The 20,451-nt window shown below is 42.2% G+C and overlaps 1 protein-coding gene across 1 annotated transcript in view; it reads right to left on the bottom strand.

Moving 5' to 3' along the window:
• LOC126263015 (cytochrome P450 6k1-like) overlaps nucleotides 1–20,451 on the bottom strand; it is a 166,556-nt gene that overhangs the window by 91,668 nt on the left and 54,437 nt on the right. Inside the window, exons 2-3 of the mRNA XM_049959979.1 lie at nucleotides 12,085–12,311; nucleotides 3,625–3,863 (exon numbers count right to left, since the gene is read on the bottom strand). Of these exons, the coding sequence (XP_049815936.1) occupies nucleotides 3,625–3,863; nucleotides 12,085–12,304 (459 nt within the window). The 5' untranslated portion in view covers nucleotides 12,305–12,311. The remainder of the gene's footprint in view (nucleotides 1–3,624; nucleotides 3,864–12,084; nucleotides 12,312–20,451) is intronic.

Genomic DNA, 20,451 nt, shown 5'->3' with positions numbered 1-20,451 from the left:
TCATGTAATTATGTAAATAAAAATTTCTGTAGGAAAACACGTTCTTTACTTTCCGAATGCCGCTCGCATGTTTTATTGTGGCTGATACCCAGTTGACAGTCCCCTCACATTTCATAGAACGAGCCACAGATCGCCCACATTGAATTTGGTTGGTGTCCTTGTCTCGCAGGATAAAGTGAGACTGTCGACCCAAACACAGAGTATCAATAAAAAGTATCCAGACACCTCCACAAAATGTCGAACTGACCACTAGATGTCACCAGAGATGGATCAGCCTGTGGAAAAGGAGGCACGGAGTACTGTGTTGTAAGATGGCAAGAACTATGCCCCTTACATGAAGTTATTAAAGATCACCTAACTCACGTTGAGCGAACAGTAGGGCTGAACAAAAATGGCTGACAAGGCACAATGCATCTTGTAGAGGGTATAGTATGGACATATTGGAATAATTAATGACGGGTGATGGTTTTAAAGTAATTCACACGCCATGAAAACTTTGTGGAAACGCGTCGATTTACTGGAGGCTAGTTTTTCCCAGGGAAGTATTGAGAATTGTCCGTGGCCGGCTGGGGAGCGGCGAAGGGAAGCGACAATAGGCAGCTTAGGGCGGCTCAAGCTCTGAGAAAGCAGTAATGGGGTGTGGCCTCCAGCTGCCTTAAGATGAGTGACAGTGATTGGGTGGTTGACCCCATGCTGGTGTACAAGGAAGCAGACAGAGAACTTGTACACCTGTTGATAAATGTCCGTCATCCCATTTTCAATGAAACATGTGAGTAAGCCGCGCAAAGCTACGGTGGAGCGGTCAACAGAGGCCAAAATATGCGTGTTCGTGACTATAGCAACTTCACGCTGAATTCACGGTCTGCAGAGTCTGAAGTAACTCAGGTGAAGAGCGACAGAATGAAATACGCCGGCCTCTGATGGGAACATAGGACCAAGGAGTTTGAAGTACTCTCCTGGGAGTCAGAATTCCGGAAAAATTGGTGTTTTGTGCAGACGCTAACCTATGGGTGGCCTGGGAGGAGATAAATAGCAGAAGTTGAGAGGAAGGGAATTTTGTGGGAATTTGTTCACTTCCAAGAGCAGGCATTGGTCGGCGCTGGGAAGCGACACATAATTAACGCGACTTCCGCTGCAATTAGCGTAAGTGATTTTGCTGGAGGGGAAACCGAGGCGAAGAGCGGACTGGGAGGTCTTCCGTTCCCAGCTTGCCTAGAGTGTGGACGTGGCGTTCTTTACTCACTTTGCCTGAGAGAGAGTGAGCTTCTCTGCAGTTTAGGACTTAGCAAACTGAACGATTGAGCTTGGAGATAGAAAGTTGTCGTTCAGCCATGTACTGAGCAAGATAGCTAGAAGTGAATAGACGAGCGCAGCCTTGCAGCACCACGAGGTCGGCCGACGTCCGCATAACGACGCCGCGCCGCCACGCTGAATTCGGTGATATTGCGCCCGCTCCGGCCACTGATTAATTTGTTGGATCATGTCGGCAAAGTTTCCACGGGGGTTTCATGGGCTGTGTATTGTAGAATTCTTCTCGCACTTCGCATTACGCCTGGGTCAGTCGATAGGAATCACTTTTGATTTATCGCGCTTTACTCCATGCAAACGCAATTTATTACCACTGCCTGTTAGGAGAGTCATGTAAAGTGATGATTGAAGGTCGTGAGTTAAAATAAATCTGTGCTAATCGACTGCATCTGTTTTCAATCAGGTAGTTGAAATCCCAAGTCACTTTCTTAATTAATTTTATGTTCAACATTTGCATCTGGTGTTCAATAGCTGAATATAACATCAATGTGCACCCCTTTTTAATTAAAAGGGATCAATTCTGAATCAATTAATGTCAACACTGCCACCGCAGTTCAGTCAGGAGTCACACGGCCTTATTACTTTCTTTGCGTTATTCGACATTGCGGCAGTTTTGCACTCTCTGTTGATCTGTTAGTCAATTACCTGGGGTGAAAACATACCAAAACCAGGTAAGTGACGGGTGGGGTGTTACAGTGTTGCCAGAAGAGAGGCAGAAACAGCAGAATGGGACGGCCAAGAGAGCTGAGTGACTTTGAAGGTGGACTGGTCTGCGGATGTCACCTGAGTAGCAAATCCAGCAGGGACAGTTCGACCTTTCTAAATCTGTGCCAGACGACTGTTGGTATAGTGACTGTGAAGTGGAAACATGAAGGTACAACAATAGCTAAACAGTCACCAGCCAGAACTCATATACTGGTAGACACGGATCGTCGAGCATTGTAGCAGAAGGAATCACTCGTGGCTTCTAAAGTGCTACCAGACGTCCAGCAGGCACAATGGCTGCTGACATGGAGGTAAAAATAATGGGGTGTAATAGTCGAGCAGATCCTCATAAACTATGCGTTTTTGCTGTCAACCCTAAGCGACGCCTGAGATGGTGTAAAGGATGACGCCACTGGTCAGTGGATGACTGGAAACTTGTGGTTTGGAGTTATGAATCACACTATGCTCTGTGGTAATCTAAAGGGGGGGTTGGGTTTGATGAATGCCTGGAAAACCCTACCTGCCATCAGGCGTGGTGCTAATAGTGAATTGCGGAGGCGGTGGTGTTGCGGTGTGGGGGCGTTTTTCGTGATTAGTGCATGGTTCCCTCATTGCGCTTAAGAAACTCTAAGTGGGTAAGGATACGAATACACAGTACGTCATTGTGTAGTGTGTACAGTAAAGTAATAGTTCTGACGCGATGATTGATTGCGTCAGCATGACAACACATTTTGTCATGAAGCAGCATCTCTGAGGCAATAGTTTGTGAACACTAACATTCCTGAAATGGACTGGGCTGCCCAGAGTTCCAATGTGAACCCAACATAATACCTCTGGGATGAATTAGAAAGTCGACTTCGCTCCAGGCCCCAGTGACTCTTCATCCATAAATAACCAACGATTATTGTTCAGGAATTCCTGTAGACCACATAAGGAGTTTTTAAGGAGGAACATCTTTTATGTATAGTCCAAAACACTTGTGTTGTCTGTCAGACATTTTATTTCCACGGTAGATTGACAAAGAATTTTATATATGCATATTTTACCCTTTTCGGTGACGAAATTATATTCATTGAAGGACAATGCAGATCATTTTTCGTTCTAATGCTGTATGTTCGAATGTCAGGTGAAGCAAACTCCAAAAATGAAACTGCTTAATTTCTGAAAAGTTGACAAACATGAACCTGCGAACATTAGTTCAAAAATGGTTCAAATGGCTCTGAGCACTATGGGACTCAACTGCTGTGGTCATAAGTCCCCTAGAACTTAGAACTACTTAAACCTAACTAACTTAAGGACAGCACACAACACCCAGCCATCACGAGGCAGAGAAAATCCCTGACCCCGCCGGGAATCGAACCCGGGAACCCGGGGCGAACATTAGTTTTTTTCTGTTTGCTAATAAGCGATCAAACATATGGATAAAAATAAAATGAACTTTTTTGCAGACAATTATCTCAGGTCTCGAGACTATACCGCAAAAAATGAAGTACTTAAACGCTAAGCCTCGAAAAGCTCGAAACGATAATAGGCCTATGCTTTACACTCATGTACACCTAATTAAGTGACACACGCACACGAGCTGATAGTTGACCAGTAGTAGACGCTCACCTTGAACATGCCCTTGAGTTTTCCCGATGTGAATACTGGGGTCAGCTTCGTTCTCAGATGGCGCCACTTGCTTCCATTCAGGGCGAACAGGTGCCTGTTGAGCGGTTCTTCTTCATTAAAGAACAGGCCCCTGTCGTGGAACGTTCCGAAGTCCTTCACGAGTATTTGTCTGATTATGTCAGGGTCGCGGACCAGAAGTAGAGGACGACGGAATCCGTAGTGTCCTACAAGTCGCGCCCCTGAAAACGAAAATACCGTTACAACTATGAAGCCAGCAGATGATGTAGAAACATACTGAACATTCATACACAGATGTGACAGACTTGAAGAGAACAAAACATTTTGATATTTTGTGGTTTAGGAGAGTAGGAATGCAGCTCCAACTTTGGACCAAATCTGACCACTGACTGTCAGGTTGTCTGCATGAAGGGGAAAACACTTGACGTCATCATGCACCTCCTCTCCGCACTGCCCCTTCCGTTCCCTTTCCTACACTACACCCCTTTTTGTGAAGTAGGTCAATTAGAGAGCTTCTAAGCTCATTCAGTCATAATTTTCAACTTCTTTTTAAGCCATGCCTCTTTTTGAAAATAGGCCAATCAGTGAGTTTCTAATCCAGAACGCATATTTTACTGTCTACTCACAAGCCTGAAAATATCCGCAGGTAAAAACCGAAGAACCAGGCAAGGAAAAGTTTAATTGTATACATAGCCAGTGTTGTCACATGGAACATACAGGGTCTGGGGACAGGCTACCTTAAGTTAGGCCTATACAGTGGACTAGAACCTAAGGAAAGAGCATGTAGTGGAGTCACAGTACTGAGAAAATGAGAAGATAATTGTATGCATTAGTAAACGAGACAGTGACACTGGACATCCAACAGTTTTAGGAACATATGCACGTGAGGAAGGAAAGGAGCAACTATGTCGAATTACAGAAACACCTAAATCAAGTAAGCAACAGCGACCATGTCATTTTGGCAGTAGACCTAAATTCAAGAAATGATAAAGAATCCATTCAACAGTTGATCAGCAACAATGAAGAAGATACCAATAATAACAGTGGTATTATAGTGATAAAGTTTGTTATGTTTAATGAACTGAATCTAACTAATACATTAAAAAAACAAAGATATATATAAATACTCATTAGACCACAGATTATTGGTTATCTACATTGACAGGCTGGTCAGGAAATGGAAGAAGGACAGAACACGTCAAGGTATAAGAATTACGATGCTTTTTGCTGATGAGGAAGTAATTATAAAAGAAGCGATGTATAGGTTAAACAGCATAAGCTTAAATTATAACCAGACGATGTAAACACTAGAAAGAAAAACAATGACTGTTTTAGGAAAATACCCCGTAAGATGATGTGTCATCAATGGGCGCTGATGCCTTAATGTGCCATGTAGCTGCATGTTCAGAACAAATGAAAATCGCGCTATAGACTGAATGAATGTACACTTACAAAAAACGCGAGATTAAACCTCTTAACAGAAAACATGCACGAAATTTAGGAAATATACTACGAGGAAAACGCAGGGAAAGAAAAATACTTGACATGTCGCTCTGTAGAAGTGTGTCAGCCGAGAGCTGGGGCCTGACACAGTGGGTCTGTGGTGCACGGCAGCCTACACACCAGGGGTCAGGAAAACATCTTTTTGCCCATTTATAAATTCCATAGTGCTGATACTTGTAAGGTAGGCTTTTTTCTGCCAAGCTTGGTTGCATTCGATTCAGAGGTTTTGGGAGGAGATCCCAGACATATACACATACACTCTTTAGGATAAACCATTTGTTACAGTTTGCCTCTATATTCGTCATCACATAAAGCTGCTCTTACTGTTTTGATAAAAATACTTAGATCTTTATGGTAGCTACGTATGCATGGAAAACAAGTTTTCCTCCATTGACGTATTTCAAACTTCATCATTCGTGTTACCAAGAAATAACTACGCAAAATAAACGTGTAATTTTACAAGTTACCTATTAATACAAAATGTAAACTAACAGCATTATACAAAGGTCACATAACAGTCCTAGTTTGATGTTGGTGGTACACACAGTACGCTATTCTCTCTCGTCTGATAGGTTTACTCAGTACTCAGTCGCAATGGAATTTGCTGCATCTATATGATTTCGTTTCTTCTTCATTTATGGACATTGCTTACAACGAACACACCATCTTACCTGATAGAACATCATCACATAACATACACTTGATCTGGTAATAAATTTACGTGATCTTATAGCCACGAGATCCAGTAACTGACAGCCAGTGCACATACACACTGTGAGCTTCTGGTGTTGGAATGCTATTTAAGATTCAGCAGCTGACACCTACTTTCAGATTTGAGAACATATTGTTTCAAGTCTCGATGCATATTTGTTTGGAACCGTCAACAACCTTTCTCTTGCCTGCTTAGCATATTATTTTGTGTCAGTTTTCCAACTGTAACTCGACGTGGGAAAGGAAACGAAAAGAAGATTCTCTAGTACGAAGAAAATCAAACGCTTTAAGCTGGGGAAGCTGTAAAACGTGAGATTCTCACAGTAAGAGCTAGAAAATTGTACAAAGTTCCCAGAATAACTCTGATGTACAAGAGTTTTGGAAAACAAACGGTTCCATTCTGTATACTGGGTGAAGAATGTGAAACTCAGTTAGGTAATTATTTTGCAGGCGCATTTTTGTAACAATTCAGTGAATTCAATCTTATTGTATAGAATTAGCATTGATATACTCAGAAAATTGTTAGGACTACAGAAGAATTAAGACAGGAACTGGACAAAGAGGAGAAATGAAGATTTATACAGAAACACAGAAACAATCACAGACACAATAACGAAGAGGAGATCAAATTTTTTCGCCTATATTCACAGAATGAATTAAAATAGCCTAACAAAGATAATTTTCACCTCAATTTCCAGAACAAAAAACTCCATGGGGAAGAGGTAAGATGGGATTTGAGAAGACTTAGCGTCAGAGAAGACATCATACAGGAAAAGGATAATTGTAGGCTACTGATCAATATTGCGAAATTTCCCATCCAACAATAAAATCACAACCGAGGTGAGCAATGTCAAACGAATAGAGGCAGGCCATCAGCCAATGCATGAAGAAGTTCTGGGAAAATAAGGAGAACAAGATTCTACCATAGTTTCAGGTCTTAGTACGTGGGGACTGTGGTAGGAAGGCGAATGTCGACTTCGGTTTATTGTGAAAATTCTAGGAAAGTGTGGTTCATCTGTAAAGGATATCGCATATAGGATGCTAGTGCGACACAAAGAGTACTGTTCGAGTGCTTGGGACCAGTACCAGGTCGGATTAAAGGACGACATCGAAGCAATTCAGAGGCGGGCTGGTAGATTTGTTACTGGTAGGTTCGAACAAAACGCAAGTGTTGTGGACATGCTTCAGGAACTCAAATGGGAAGGCGACAGTCTTTTCTAGGAACACTATTGAGAAAATTTATAGAACCGGCGTTTGAAGGTACTGCAGAACGGTTCTACTACCACCAACATACAGTGCACGTAAGGACCACGAAGATGAGATACGAAAAACGGTGGCTCATAACGAGGCATGTAGACAGTCGCTTTTCCCTCACTCTATTTGCGAGTGGATCAAGAAGGAAAATGTGTTGATATGGGGTATCCTCCACCACGCTCCGTACGGTGGATTGCAGAGAATCGATGTAGATGTAGATGCAGATGTAGGCGTAATCGGTCTAGATTTGGAAAAATTCTGCAATAAAAAAAGAATTGTTATTGCCTGACTGTATTTTTTTATAACTATATTTTTATGATTGAGGACCAAAAACTTCGGTACCATGTAAACCTCCCAGGCACTATTATAATTATCGATAAATAATCTCTCATCAGAATAACGCCGGCAGCCAAGAAGCGCTTCAGGGAAATCAAAGAGGGTTTAACGTGGCTACTTTTGTTTCTAAATTCTACTACACTACTGGCCATTAAAATTGCTACACGAAGAACAAATGCAGATGATAAATCGGTATTCACTGGACAAATATATTATACTAGAACTGACTTGTGATTACATTTTCACGCAATTTGGGTGCATAGATCCTGAGAAATCAGTACCCAGAACAACCACCTCTGGCCGTAATAACGGCCTTGATACGCCTCGGCATTGAATCAAACAGAGCTTGGATGGCGTGTACAGGTACAGCTGCCCATGCAGCTTCAACACGATACCACACTTCATAAAGAGTAGTGACTGGCGTATTGTGACGAGACAGTTGCTCGGCCACCATTGACCAGACGTTATCAATTGGTGACAGATCTGGAGAATGTGCTGGCCAGGGCAGCAGTCGAACATTTTCTGTATTCAGAATGCCCCGTACAGGACCTGCAACATGCGGTCGTGCATTACCCTGCTGAAATGTAAGGTTTCGCAGGGATCGCATCAAGGGTAGAGCCACGGGTCGTAACATCTGAAATGTAACGTCCACTGTTCAAAGTGCCGTCAATGCGAACAAGAGGTGACCGAGACGTGTAACCAATGGCACTCCATACCATCACGCCGGGTGATACGCCAGTGTGGCGATGACGAATACACGCTTCCAATTTGCGTTCACCGCGATGTCGCCAAACACGGATCCGACCATCATTATGCTGTAAGCAGAACCTGGATTCATCCGAGAAAATGACGTTTTGCCATTCGTGCACCCAGATTCGTTGTTGAGTACACCAACACAGGCGCTCCTGTCTGTGATGCAGCGTCAAGGGTAACCGCAACCATAGTCTCCGAGCTGATGGTCCATGCTGCTGCAAACGTCGTCGAACTGTTCGTGCAGGTGATTGTTGTCTTGCAAACGTCCCCATCTGTTGACTCAGGTATCGAGACGTGGCTGCACGATCCGTTACAGCCATGCGGATAAGATGCCTGCCGTCTCGACTGCCAGTGATACGACGCCGTTGGGATCCAGCACGGCGTTCCGTATTACCCTCCTGAACCCACCGATTCCATATTCTGCTAACAGTCATTGGATCTCGACCAACGCGAGCAGCAATGTCGCGATACGATAAAGCACAATCGCGATAGGCTACAATGCGACCTTTATCAAAGTCGGAAACGCGATGGTACGCATTTTTCCTCCTTACACGAGGCATCACAACAACGTTTCACCAGGCAACGCCGGTCAACTGCTGTTCGTGTATGAGAAATCGGTTGGAAACTTTCCTCATGCCAGCACGTTGTAGGTGTCACCAACGGCGCCAACCTTGTGTGAATGCTCTGAAAAGCTAGTCTATTGCATATCACAGCATCTGCTTCCTGTCGGTGAAATTTCGCGTCTGTAGCACGTCATCTTCGTTGTGTAGCAGTTTTAATGCGCGACTATTGTTAGCTCCCTTGTCCTGTTTTCTGTGCTCTGAATAAGTCGAGCTGCGGCGTGCGATATAGCGTGCATTTTCGTGTGATAACGTACGGAAGAGATCAGGGCACTTTTGCTAAGCTGCAAGAAAATTGACTATAATTAATTTGTACGGGACATACTTTTGCCATAAGGTCACGGACTACGAATATCTGAGGAATTGCGTGCGCGAGGAAAAGTAGCGCTCAGTATTAAATTCTATTACATGCCGAATAAACGACAGCAGAATCTGTGGACTATACGAAGGGACGTTAAATTGAATATAACAACGGAACTGGACACTTAGGTTTGTGGAAGTAAAAGCGTACGAAGTTTGAATGACTGTGTCGAAGTACAGTAATGGACTATAGTCCTTGCTGTAATATCTTTGAGTGACGAACTATAAAAATCACGAACGGTTTAGTTGCCGTAATTGCTGAGAGTAATTGTAGGATCAACCCTCATTTTCCCTATATACAAAACGCAATCATTCATGATCATTTAATTATTATCAAATGTTGTTAATAAAAAAACTAAAGTGATTTCCACAATAGCGTGTGTATTAGTAAATAATAACTAACATGCAAAGACTTTATTAACTATCTTGTCTTCGGTAACACAGCAACAAATGAAGAGTCATCGACTGAGCAAAAAATTAACATTAATTATTAGTATCAAAAAACCGAAATTTAGTCGGCATTACAGTGAAGATGTTTGTTGCTGCTCCATCTGAGGTATAGATATAACGAACAGTCGGGCACATACAATACTGCAGATCAACGGAGGGAGGCTTCATGTGTCAGTGTGGTAAGACTTACTACTGTCGAAGATCGTTGTTGAGAACACCAAAGCCATACCAGATTGCAGCAGTCTAACAAGTCGGCAGTCGCAGAACATTACCTGCCACAATTGCATGGAATGGACTGTAACCACCCGAAGGTTCTGGCACAGACGTCCAAATTCTGCGACTGCGTCACTCTGGAATCTACTGAGATTCGAGTAAGGGAACTGCTGACGATCGAAGCTGAAGAATCACACTCTAACATTCTGCATGGTGGCTGTTTGTTCTAAGTCGTGTCTCCCTACCACTTTCGCGCAATGACGCTCTGAGCGTGTTTTTTAGGGAATTGACTAGTTTGAACCTGGGACCTGTTGCTGGTAAAGAGACGCCAGACCACACATGACATGTAGAGTTCAGAAGAGTTCAGTGAGACTAGCGATGATATAATCAAATACTTAATGATTTCAGCGTCAGCTCCACTGCACTCCCTGTAAAAGAATCTTAATAGTAACTAAATTTAGTGGAAGGGGTTCAAGGCTTTCCTATTTTTAGTTAGCTGGTAAAATAACGCCGAAAAAAGCAGTTAAGTTTACCGCTGGAATTTTTATTCTACTCACAAAACATTGTTTATAAATTGCACTATTGATAAAAGGAAATATTTTAATACAGGATGATAAAAACCAACTGCGTTCAACAAAAATGTGAACGAATATTCCCTGAATGGGTTTCCAAGTTCTACAATGGATCGAAGGATGATCTATGCCATACCACGTCTATAATCTATGTTTAAATTAAGTTTCATAAAAGAGAAAACTATCAAAATGGTCTACAGTGACCCTCAATTATCTTTAATTACTTATTTAACTTGTCGAAATTACAGTGGCTGATGTGGCTTCTCAATAATTATATAACAGAAAAATCATCGCGTTTCAGATTTTAACTTCAAATAGCAAATGTGAATACCACGAAGTTTAATTGACGATCGACACTAGTATTATGCAAAAAGGGGATGTAACAGATGAGACTTCTGCAGTTCTGAGTGACACCTTAGAACACGTCAAATGCGATTTGCACTGATTTATTGTGCGAAAATAAAAACAAATAATACGTCAATTGCATTTTATTTCATCTGAAAGTTCCTTCATTTTAACATGAGGGTAGTTGTTAATCTGACAAATTATATTGTCAACAGAAAAAGCATTTTGATAGACTTGAGGTAACCTGTGTAAAATGGTACTACACGCACTTAGTGGTTTTTATTGAAAGAGTTACGCATATAACATAATAAAACAATTGAATTTACTAATGAGGCTCCCGTATTTGACACAAACTTGTGTGTGTGTGTGTGTGTGTGTGTGTGTGTGTGCGCGTACTTATCTAATTTTTTATAAATAATATAATACTTTTAAATATAGCGCCAATTTATGCATTTCAGGTGAAACTTACAAAATTTTTTGATATGGAAATACCGTAGATCGCGATAAATAATTCGTTACATCTGGACATTGAGGTAACATACTGATTGGTCGTTTAATTTCAGTGTCTGGTAAAATACTGTACTGTGATTGGCTGTTTAATTTTAATGAAAGCTAAAGAATTTCCCACCAGGGCCATGTGTTTTATTTTAATGTTTGATAAAAATACTACACTTTGATTGACTGCTTAATTTTAATGGACGCTAAAATATTTTTTTAATTTCTCACCAGTGCTGCCTGGGATTTTTAAATTTCCTGGCACCGCCAACTTGTAGTTTTAAATTTTTCGCTAATGTCATCTCGATTACGTCATTGCCCCTCGCTTATAGGGAACCCACACTTTTCGTCATTTAAGTGCTAAGTGATCTGGAGGTCCCATAACTACGTTACTTCTATAGATCCTACGATCTCACTAAATAAGACTTTTGAAAACCCTGCTACATATTAAATTTCAGTCGAGTTTGAAATAATCTTATTTAGTGGCCCATTAAAGTCAGTGTTATTTGCCCACGATAGTTATTAGTGACTGGAAAGGAGTCAATAGCCATCAGCAGCACTCAGTTTCTGTCGATTCAGCTACTCCAGCCAGCTTTTTCACCTGATGTCCTTTTAGAGTGCTCGTATAGTAGAATAAGCGAGTAGCTATTAACCCCCACCTTCTATTACAGGCCGCCAAGGTTACTTCGAAAATAAGTAAAGCGAAATGCGAACTGTGTATTTACAGATGTCTCAAAGACGGGCTATACACAAAATTAAATTTCGATTGCAATTAAGGTTGCACTTAATCTTTTAGTGTCTGACGTCTGATGCTGTTTAGAGATTCTTACCTGGTAACTGTCTGTACATGTCGTGCAAGAGTTCTCCAATGGACTTTTTCCCCAGGGCGACGGGCCGAAAGTTCCCAAAGGGGAACGCCGGTTCCACGTAGGGTACGCCCTTCGTCTCCCAGTAGCGATAGCTGCGCTGGAACCACAGGTAGGCTGCCAGTACCGCCGCTGACAAGACGACCAACAGCTCGGCGATCCACGAGTCGAGGAAAACGGCCATCGTGAGGCTGCAAACAGAAACACCGTGACTTTTCCACAGAATGAGAACCAGAGTAACATGACTTTTCCACAGAATGAGAACCAGAGTAACATGACAGCCTATTTACTTTCACTTGTCTTTTACGAGAAAATGAGGTGCGTAACAACGAAAGCAAGGAGGACAGGAGAGGTAGACAAGCAGAAGCGAAGAGCATTCATCATCAATACAAAGTCTACTGGTATCAAAGAAAGGATTTTAGGACAACGATACTGAGAATGTAAACTATTTCTGGAGCATGGAATTGTGTGTGCTTATGCAGGAGGATACTTGAAGCTAGAGGCAGTCATATGTACAACAAATAACTGAGAATATACGTTGTTAATGTCAGTCTGAGATGAAGAGGTTGACACAGAAAAGTAAACTGTAGTACTGAAAAACTAGAAACTAAACTCCACCCTGAACAGGCCATGAAGGGTTAAGGGTACTGATTGGCCGCTGTGTCATCCGCAGCTCATAGGCATCATCATTGGATGTGGATATGGAGGAGCGTGTGGTCAGCAAACCGCTCTCCCGGCCGTATGTCAGTTTCCGAGACCGGAGCCGCTACTTCTCAATCAAGTAGCTCCTCAGTTTGCCTCACAAGGGCTGAGTGCACCCCGATGAAACTGTAGTAGGCCACAAATATCAGTCAGAAGACTTATGAAGGCAGAGAATTTTGAAAAAAGTTTCTGTAAAAAGAAACTCTAATTAACATTCAAAACTGTAAAACTTGAGACAAGAAAAAGACGAATGAAAGGCTATTTTTGGAGCAAAGCCCTGTGTTGGTCTGTAACATGGACAATGAGGAAGACACAGATGAAACGGTTAGAAGCCTTTCAAATTTGATGTAACTGAAGGCTATTGAAGACAAGGATAGATGAATTTAGGAAATAAGACGTCCTGTGATGATTCAAAGGCTTTAAGTGCGCAAAAAAAAAAAAAAAAAAAAAAAAACACCACGAATCAAATAGATAGAATCATTGCGCTTATATCACGGTATTAGTCGTAGCTGAATATTGTTTTAAAATGAACACACCGCTGCTTGACTGTCTTATTTTTTATTTTAGTACAACCCAAGTTTCGGCCTTTTATGCTATTTTCAAGTGTTTGCTAAAAGCAAAAATTGCGTACAATAAGACCACGTAAAATTTCGAATGATGTAAAATGTCTCAAACAATGAATGTAAAATGGTGTATAATTACGAAATATGTACTTACATTTTATGTGTTTAACGTATGTTGCTGGACACTTGCATGTTGTCAAGCTCAAAGTTGACCACAAATTAAGAAAAATATTGGCTCCCCACAAAATGTCAGATGTTCAAAAAAAAAAAAAAAAATGGCTCTGAGCGCTATGGGACTTAACTTCTGAGGTCATTAGTCCCCCTAGAACTTAGAACTACTTAAACCTAACCAACCTAAGGACATCACACACATCCATTCCCGAGGCAGGATTCGAACCTGCGACCGTAGCGGTCACGCGGTTCCAGACTGTAGCGCCTAGAACCGCACGGCCACTCCGGCCGGCAAATGTCAGATGTAAAATAACCATCTTTTAGCAGATCAGTAAATAATCGTGGGAGCACGTCATATTTGTCATAGTTAGTGAAAACAGGCTTACGTTGGTAAATAACGTACTGATGGTGAAATCAGAGTATGAGTAATAGAACAACTAAACACTAAAACGACGAAGTGTCATAGATATATGAATATAAATGTTGAATATCTTCAGACTATATAAAATTATCTTTGGCGTGGCACTGTGCATCATCATCTTTCCACTAAACATGTATACGTCAGATCATCAACAGCTGTAAGTGAACCTACATTAAGTTGGATGAGGGACTGAAGTCTAAAAGGAACAAAACGAAATGAGATCCCCCTCCCTCCATCCATCACCTCAACTTTCTCCCACCTCTTCACTCTCTTATTTTGATTCTTCCTGCTTCAGTATTTAATCAAATATGAATTCATATTCCTACTGTCCCTTTATTCAGCCCCTCTCTCTATCCCCTAGATATACCCATCTGTAAGTCTCCTTTTCCCACTTCTTCATCTTGCTATTGTCCTTTGACGCTGCTGCCCCCCTCCTACTGTATCCTGTATTTGACTCGAAACCCATCTCTCTCTCGTAATTACACTGTTTACTTTCTTACTTTTCTTGATTTTATAAGTCTTGGCTTAACAATGTATATTCCTGTATCTCCCCCATCCCTCTTCAGCCAACATCCATTTACCCTTCTCTCTCCCATCTCTGTGATTTTATCTCCTATTGTTAATTTTCGTGTTTTGTATTATCAGTGGCACCTACTATGTCCTCATTTGTGATTCACTGTGTTCGAATTTTATTTCGTTTCGTTCCTTTTAGACTTTAGTTCCTCATCCAACTTAATGTAGGTTCACTTTCAATTGTTGACGATCTGACGTATACATGGTTAGTGGAAAGATGATGATGCACAGCGCCACGCCAAAGATAATTGCATATAGTCTGAAGATATTTAACAGTAATATATCTATGACACTTTGTCGTTTTAGTATTCAGTTGTTCTATTACTCGTACTCTCTGATTTCACCATCATTACGTTTTAAGGGCATGTGTTCATCTTTTATTTATCAACGTAAGCCTGTTTTTACTAATAATGACGTTCTCCCATGATTATGTACTGATCTTTAAAAGAATATGATTTTACATCTGGCATTTTTGGGGAGCCAATATTTTTCTTAATTTATGGCCAACTTTGAGCTTAACATGTTAAGTGTCCAGCAATATATGTTAAAGACATAAATGTTAAGTATATATTTCGTAATTATGAACCAATTTACATTCATTATTTAAGACATTTTACATCTTTCGAAATTTTACACGGTGTTATTATATGGAATTTTTGCGTTTAGAAAATACGGAAAATGGCATAAAAAGACAAAACCTGGGTTGTATTTCAATAAAATTAAAACAGTCAAATGGCGGTGTGTTATTTAAAAAAAAATACTATATGACTGCAAAAGAAAGGAATGAATAGGCTCTGATATGAGTACACATTGCTTCACAGAAAACGGAAAACTCCCATAAGACATGGTCCAATGCCAGTATAACTTCATACACGTAAACACCATCGGTGGGTATGTAAATGATTAGAGTTGTAATTCTCTGTGACAGGTAGAATGGCTACCAGAATGCATCAGTACTGTTAGTGTCTGGTGTTGTTGCCAGGCCTGGTGGGTTATTAAGGAGTGTGAAAAGCGTCAGATATTGAGTAGTCACTGTGAAGGACACAGATATGCCACGTACTCATGTGAGACAGGGTTATCAGCACCTGACAGAATTTGAATGGAGCCTGATTGTGGGTCTCCATTTGGCTGGACAGTTGAATCGTGCAATATCCAAAAAATTGGTGGGCCTTTCATAAGTAACAGTGGCCCGATGTTGGACTGCATGGAAAGGCAAGGGCAGACATACACGCCTTCAAGATTTCGGTCGACCACTATCGAGCATCGCAAGGGATAACCGCTATATTGTCCACTAAGCACACGATAACGTCTTCACATTTTCGCCTGCCATCCGAAAACAAGTACTGGATCTCTTGCAAAATTCTGTCATCCCACACCATAGGTAGGAGCCTAGCAGTAGCCAGACTAGCGAATTACTGTCCCGTGCAAGGCTGATGCAACACCACAGCACAATCATCTACATCTATATGGGTACTCTGCAAATCACATTTAAGTGCCTGGCAGAGGGTTCATCGAACCAACTTCACAATTCTCTATTATTTCAATCTCGTATAGCGCGCAGAAAAAGGGAATACCTATATCTTTCCCTTTGAGCTCCGATTTTCCTTATTTTATCATGGTGATCGCTTCTCCCTATGTAGGTCGGTGTCAACAAAATATTTTTGCATTCAGAACAGAAAGTTGGTGATTGGAGTTTCGTGAGAAGTTTCCTCCACAACCAAAAACGCCTTTGTTTTAATGATGTCCATCCCAAATCCTGTATCATTTCTGTGACACTCTCTCCCGATAATACAAAACGTTGTGCCCTTCTTTGAACTTTTTCGATCTACTCTTATCTGGTAAGGATCCCACACCGCGCAGCAGTATTCTAAAACAGGACGGACAAGCGTAGTGTAGGCAGTCTCCTTAGTAGATCTGTTACATTTCCTAAGTATTCTGCCAATAAAATACAGACTTTGGTTAGCCTTCCCCACAACATATTCTACGTGTTCCATCCAATTTAAGTTGTTCGTAATCGTTATTCCTAGGTATTTGGTTGAATTTATGGCCTTTAGATTTGACTGATTTATCGTGTAACCGAAGTTTAGTGGATTCCTTTTAGCACTCACGTGGATGACCTCACACTTTTCGTTATTTTGGGCCAATTGCCACTTTTCGCACCATTCAGATATTTTTTCTAAATCGTTTTGCAATTTGTTTTCATCTTCTGATGACTTTACTAGTCGATAAACTACAGCGTCGTCTGCAAACAACCTAAGACGGCTGTTTAGAGTGTCTCCCAAATCGTTTATGTAGATAAGGAACAGCAAAAGGCCTATAACACTACCTTTGGGAACGCCAGAAATCACTTCTGTTTTATTCGAGGACTTTCCACCAATTACTACGAACTGCGACCTCTTTGACAGGAAATCACATATCGAGCCACATAAGTGAGACGATATTCCATAAGCACACAGTTTCACTACAAGCCGCTTGTGTGGTACAGTGTCAAAAGCCTTCTGAAAATCAAGAAACACGGAATCAATTTGAGATCCCTTGTCAATAGCACTCACACTTCGTGTGAGTAAAAAGCTAGTTGCGTTCCACAAGAACGATGTTTTCTAAATCCGTGTTGATTGTGTGTCAATAGACTGTTCTCTTCGAGGTAATTCATAATGTTCGAACACCATATATGCTCCAAAATTTAGTGGATTACTCCTAATGCCTTTCTTGAATATTGGTGTAACCTGTGCAGCTTTCCAGTCTTTGGGTACGGATCTTTCGTCGAGCGAACGGTTGTATCTGATTGTTAAGTATGCAGCTATTGCGTCTACATACTCCGAAAGGAACCTAATTGGTAAACACTCTGGACCAGAAGACTTGCTTTTATTAATTGACTTAAGTTGCTTCAATACTCACAGGATATCTACTTCCACGTTACTCATGTTGCAGATGTTCTTGATTCGAATTCTGGAATATTTACTTCGTTTTATTTTGTGAAGGTATTTCGGAAGGCTGTGATTAATAACTGTGCTTTGCCAGCACTTTTTTCGCCAGTATTTCCATTAATATCGCGCAAAGAAGGCATTAATTGTGTCTTGTCGCTAGCGTACTTCACATACGATCAGAATTTCTTTGGATTTTCTGCCAGGTTTCGAGACAAAGTTTCATTGTGCTAACTATTATAACCATCTCGCATTGAAGTCTGCGCTAAATTTCGAGCTTCTGTAATAGATGGCCAATCTTGGGGTTTTGCGTCTGTTTAAATTTGGCATGTTTGTTTCGTTGTTTCTGTAACAGTGTTCTGACCTGTTTTGTGTACCAAGCAGTATCAGCTCCGTCGTTTGTTAATTTATTTGGTATAAATCTCTCGATTGCTGCCGATACTATTTCTTTGAATCTAAGCCACATCTGATCTACAATTATATTGTTAATTTGGAAGGAGTGGCGATTGTCTCTCAGGAAGGCGCCAAGTGAATTTTTATCTGCTTTTGTGAGTAGGTGTATTTTTCGTTCATTTTTGGAGTATATTTGGAGTGATGTCATCAGCAGGAAGCGTGGACTGCCGTTGAATGGCGTCGCACTGTGTTCAGCGAAGAACCGCTGCTGCCCTAGCAGAGGTCCCGTTCTTCCATTGCTTTGAAGAGGCACAGCAGTTTTACCCCTGAAGTCTTTGTTTGGGGAGCCCCATGTGTGACTTCAGGTCCCGGCTGCAAGTGATTGAGGGAACACAATAGTAAATCTCCGGTATCTTGCCTCCTCGCATGTTACCTCTCACGTGACAGATCCGCGGCGTCATTTTTCATCAGGACAACGTTCGCCCACATACGGTACATGCCTCTACGAACTGTCTGCATGATGTTGAGGTTCCCTCGCGGTCAGCAACATCCCCAGAACTGTCACTGATGGAACACGTGTAGAATCAGTTCAGTCGCAGTTCTAGTACCCAGAACACATAGGACCAGTTACAACAGCTGTGGGACTATTTCTCTCTGGAGAGGGTGCGCCGGCTTTATTACAGTCTTCCCAAGCGAACCAGTTAACGTATCCAGGACAGAGGTAGTGCAATGCCGTATCGATTAGTGGGCTCATACTGCCAAGTTCTTCGTAAATTTGACTCAGTTTTGTAATCACAGAACTAACGCCACATATCCTCTCAACCTGCGAAGTTTCTGCTCCTCTCTTTGGTGCTTCATTACTTTTGTCAGGCAGTGTATAAGGCAGATCGGTGGTGTTGTGCGATGTACTGAAAAAAAGAGGGCAGCTTACTAGCAACAGGAGTACAAAGCTGTAGCAAACTGCTTCTAGGGCCTATGACGAAAACAACAGTCTTTATCATTCAACTCGGCTGTTCCTACTACTTTTGAGCCGTGTCACATTTCTCCTGTAAAGGAAGGGAAGAAAATAGTGATGTAGTTTTTTGAAACTAAAGTAAACGAAACTCCGTCCGAATAGGCGTCGGAAGGCCCAACGGTACCGACCGACAGCCGTGTCGTCTCTGGATACGGAGGGGCATAGGTCAGCACACCGCTCTCCCACGTATTTGCAATCAATCAGCTCTTCAATTGGCCTCACAAGGAGACGGCCACCCATACAAATGCTAGCCAAGCCAGATAAAGTTGAACTTCGGTGATCCGGCGGGAACCGGTGCTACCACTGTGGCATGTCCGTTGCCAGTGTAGTCTTACACTACTAGCCATTAAAATTGCTGCACCACGAAGATGATGTGCTACAGACGCGAAATTTAATCGACAGGAAGAAGATGCTGCGATACGCAAATGATTAGCTTTTCAGAGCATTCACACAAGGTTGGCGCCAGTGGCGACACCTACAACGTGCTGATATGAGGAGAGTTTCCAACCGATTTCTCATATACAAACAGCAGTTGACCGGCGTTGCCTGGTGAAACGTTGTTGTGATGCCTCGTGTAAGGAGGAGAAATGCGAACCATCACGTTTCCGACTTTGATACAGGTCGGATTGTAGCCTATCGCGATAGCGGTTTATCGTATCGCGACATTCCTGCTCGCGTTGGTCGAGATCCAATGACTGTTAGCAGAATATGGAATCGGTGGGTTCAGGAGGGTAATACGGAACGCCGTGCTGGATCTCAACGGCCTCGTATCACAAGCAGTCGAGATGACAGGCATCTTATCCGCATGGCTGTAGCGGATCGTGCAGCCACGTCTCGACCCCTGAGTCAACAGATGGGGACGTTTGCAAGACAACTACCATCTGCACGAACAGTTCGACGGCGTTTGCAGCAGCATGGACTATCAGCTCGGAGACCATGGCTGCGGTTCCCCTTGACGCTGCATCACAGACAGGAGTGCCTGCGATGGTGTACTCAACGACGAACCTGGATGCACGAATGGCAAAACGCCACTTTTTCGGATGAATCCAAGTTCTGCTTACAGCATCATGATGGTCGGATCCGTGTTTGGCGACATCGCGGCAAAAGCACATTGGAAGCGTGTATCCGTCATCGCCATACTGGCGTATCACCCGGCGTGATGGTATGGGGTGCCATTGGTTACACGTCTCGGTCACCTCTTGTTCGCATTGTCGGCACTTTGAACAGTGGACGTTATATTTCAGATGTGTTACGACCCGTGGCTCTACCCTTCATTCGATCCCTGCGAAACCCTACATTTGAGCAGGATAATGCACGATCGCATGTTGCAGGTCCTGTACGGGTCTTTCTGGATACAGAAAATGTTCGACTGCTGCCCTGGCCAGCACATTCTCCAGATCTCTCACGAACTGAAAACGTCTGGTCAATGGTGGCCGAGCAACTGGCTCGTCACGATACGTCAATCACTACTCTTGATGAACTGTGGTATCGTGTCGAAACTGCATGGGCAGCTCTACCTGTACATGTCATCCAAGCTCTGTATGACTCAATGCCCATCCGTATCAAGGC

Source organism: Schistocerca nitens, chromosome 6, assembly GCF_023898315.1.
Source record: "Schistocerca nitens isolate TAMUIC-IGC-003100 chromosome 6, iqSchNite1.1, whole genome shotgun sequence".
NCBI lineage: Eukaryota > Metazoa > Arthropoda > Insecta > Orthoptera > Acrididae > Schistocerca > Schistocerca nitens.
This window is presented reverse-complemented; position numbering and strand designations above follow the sequence as displayed.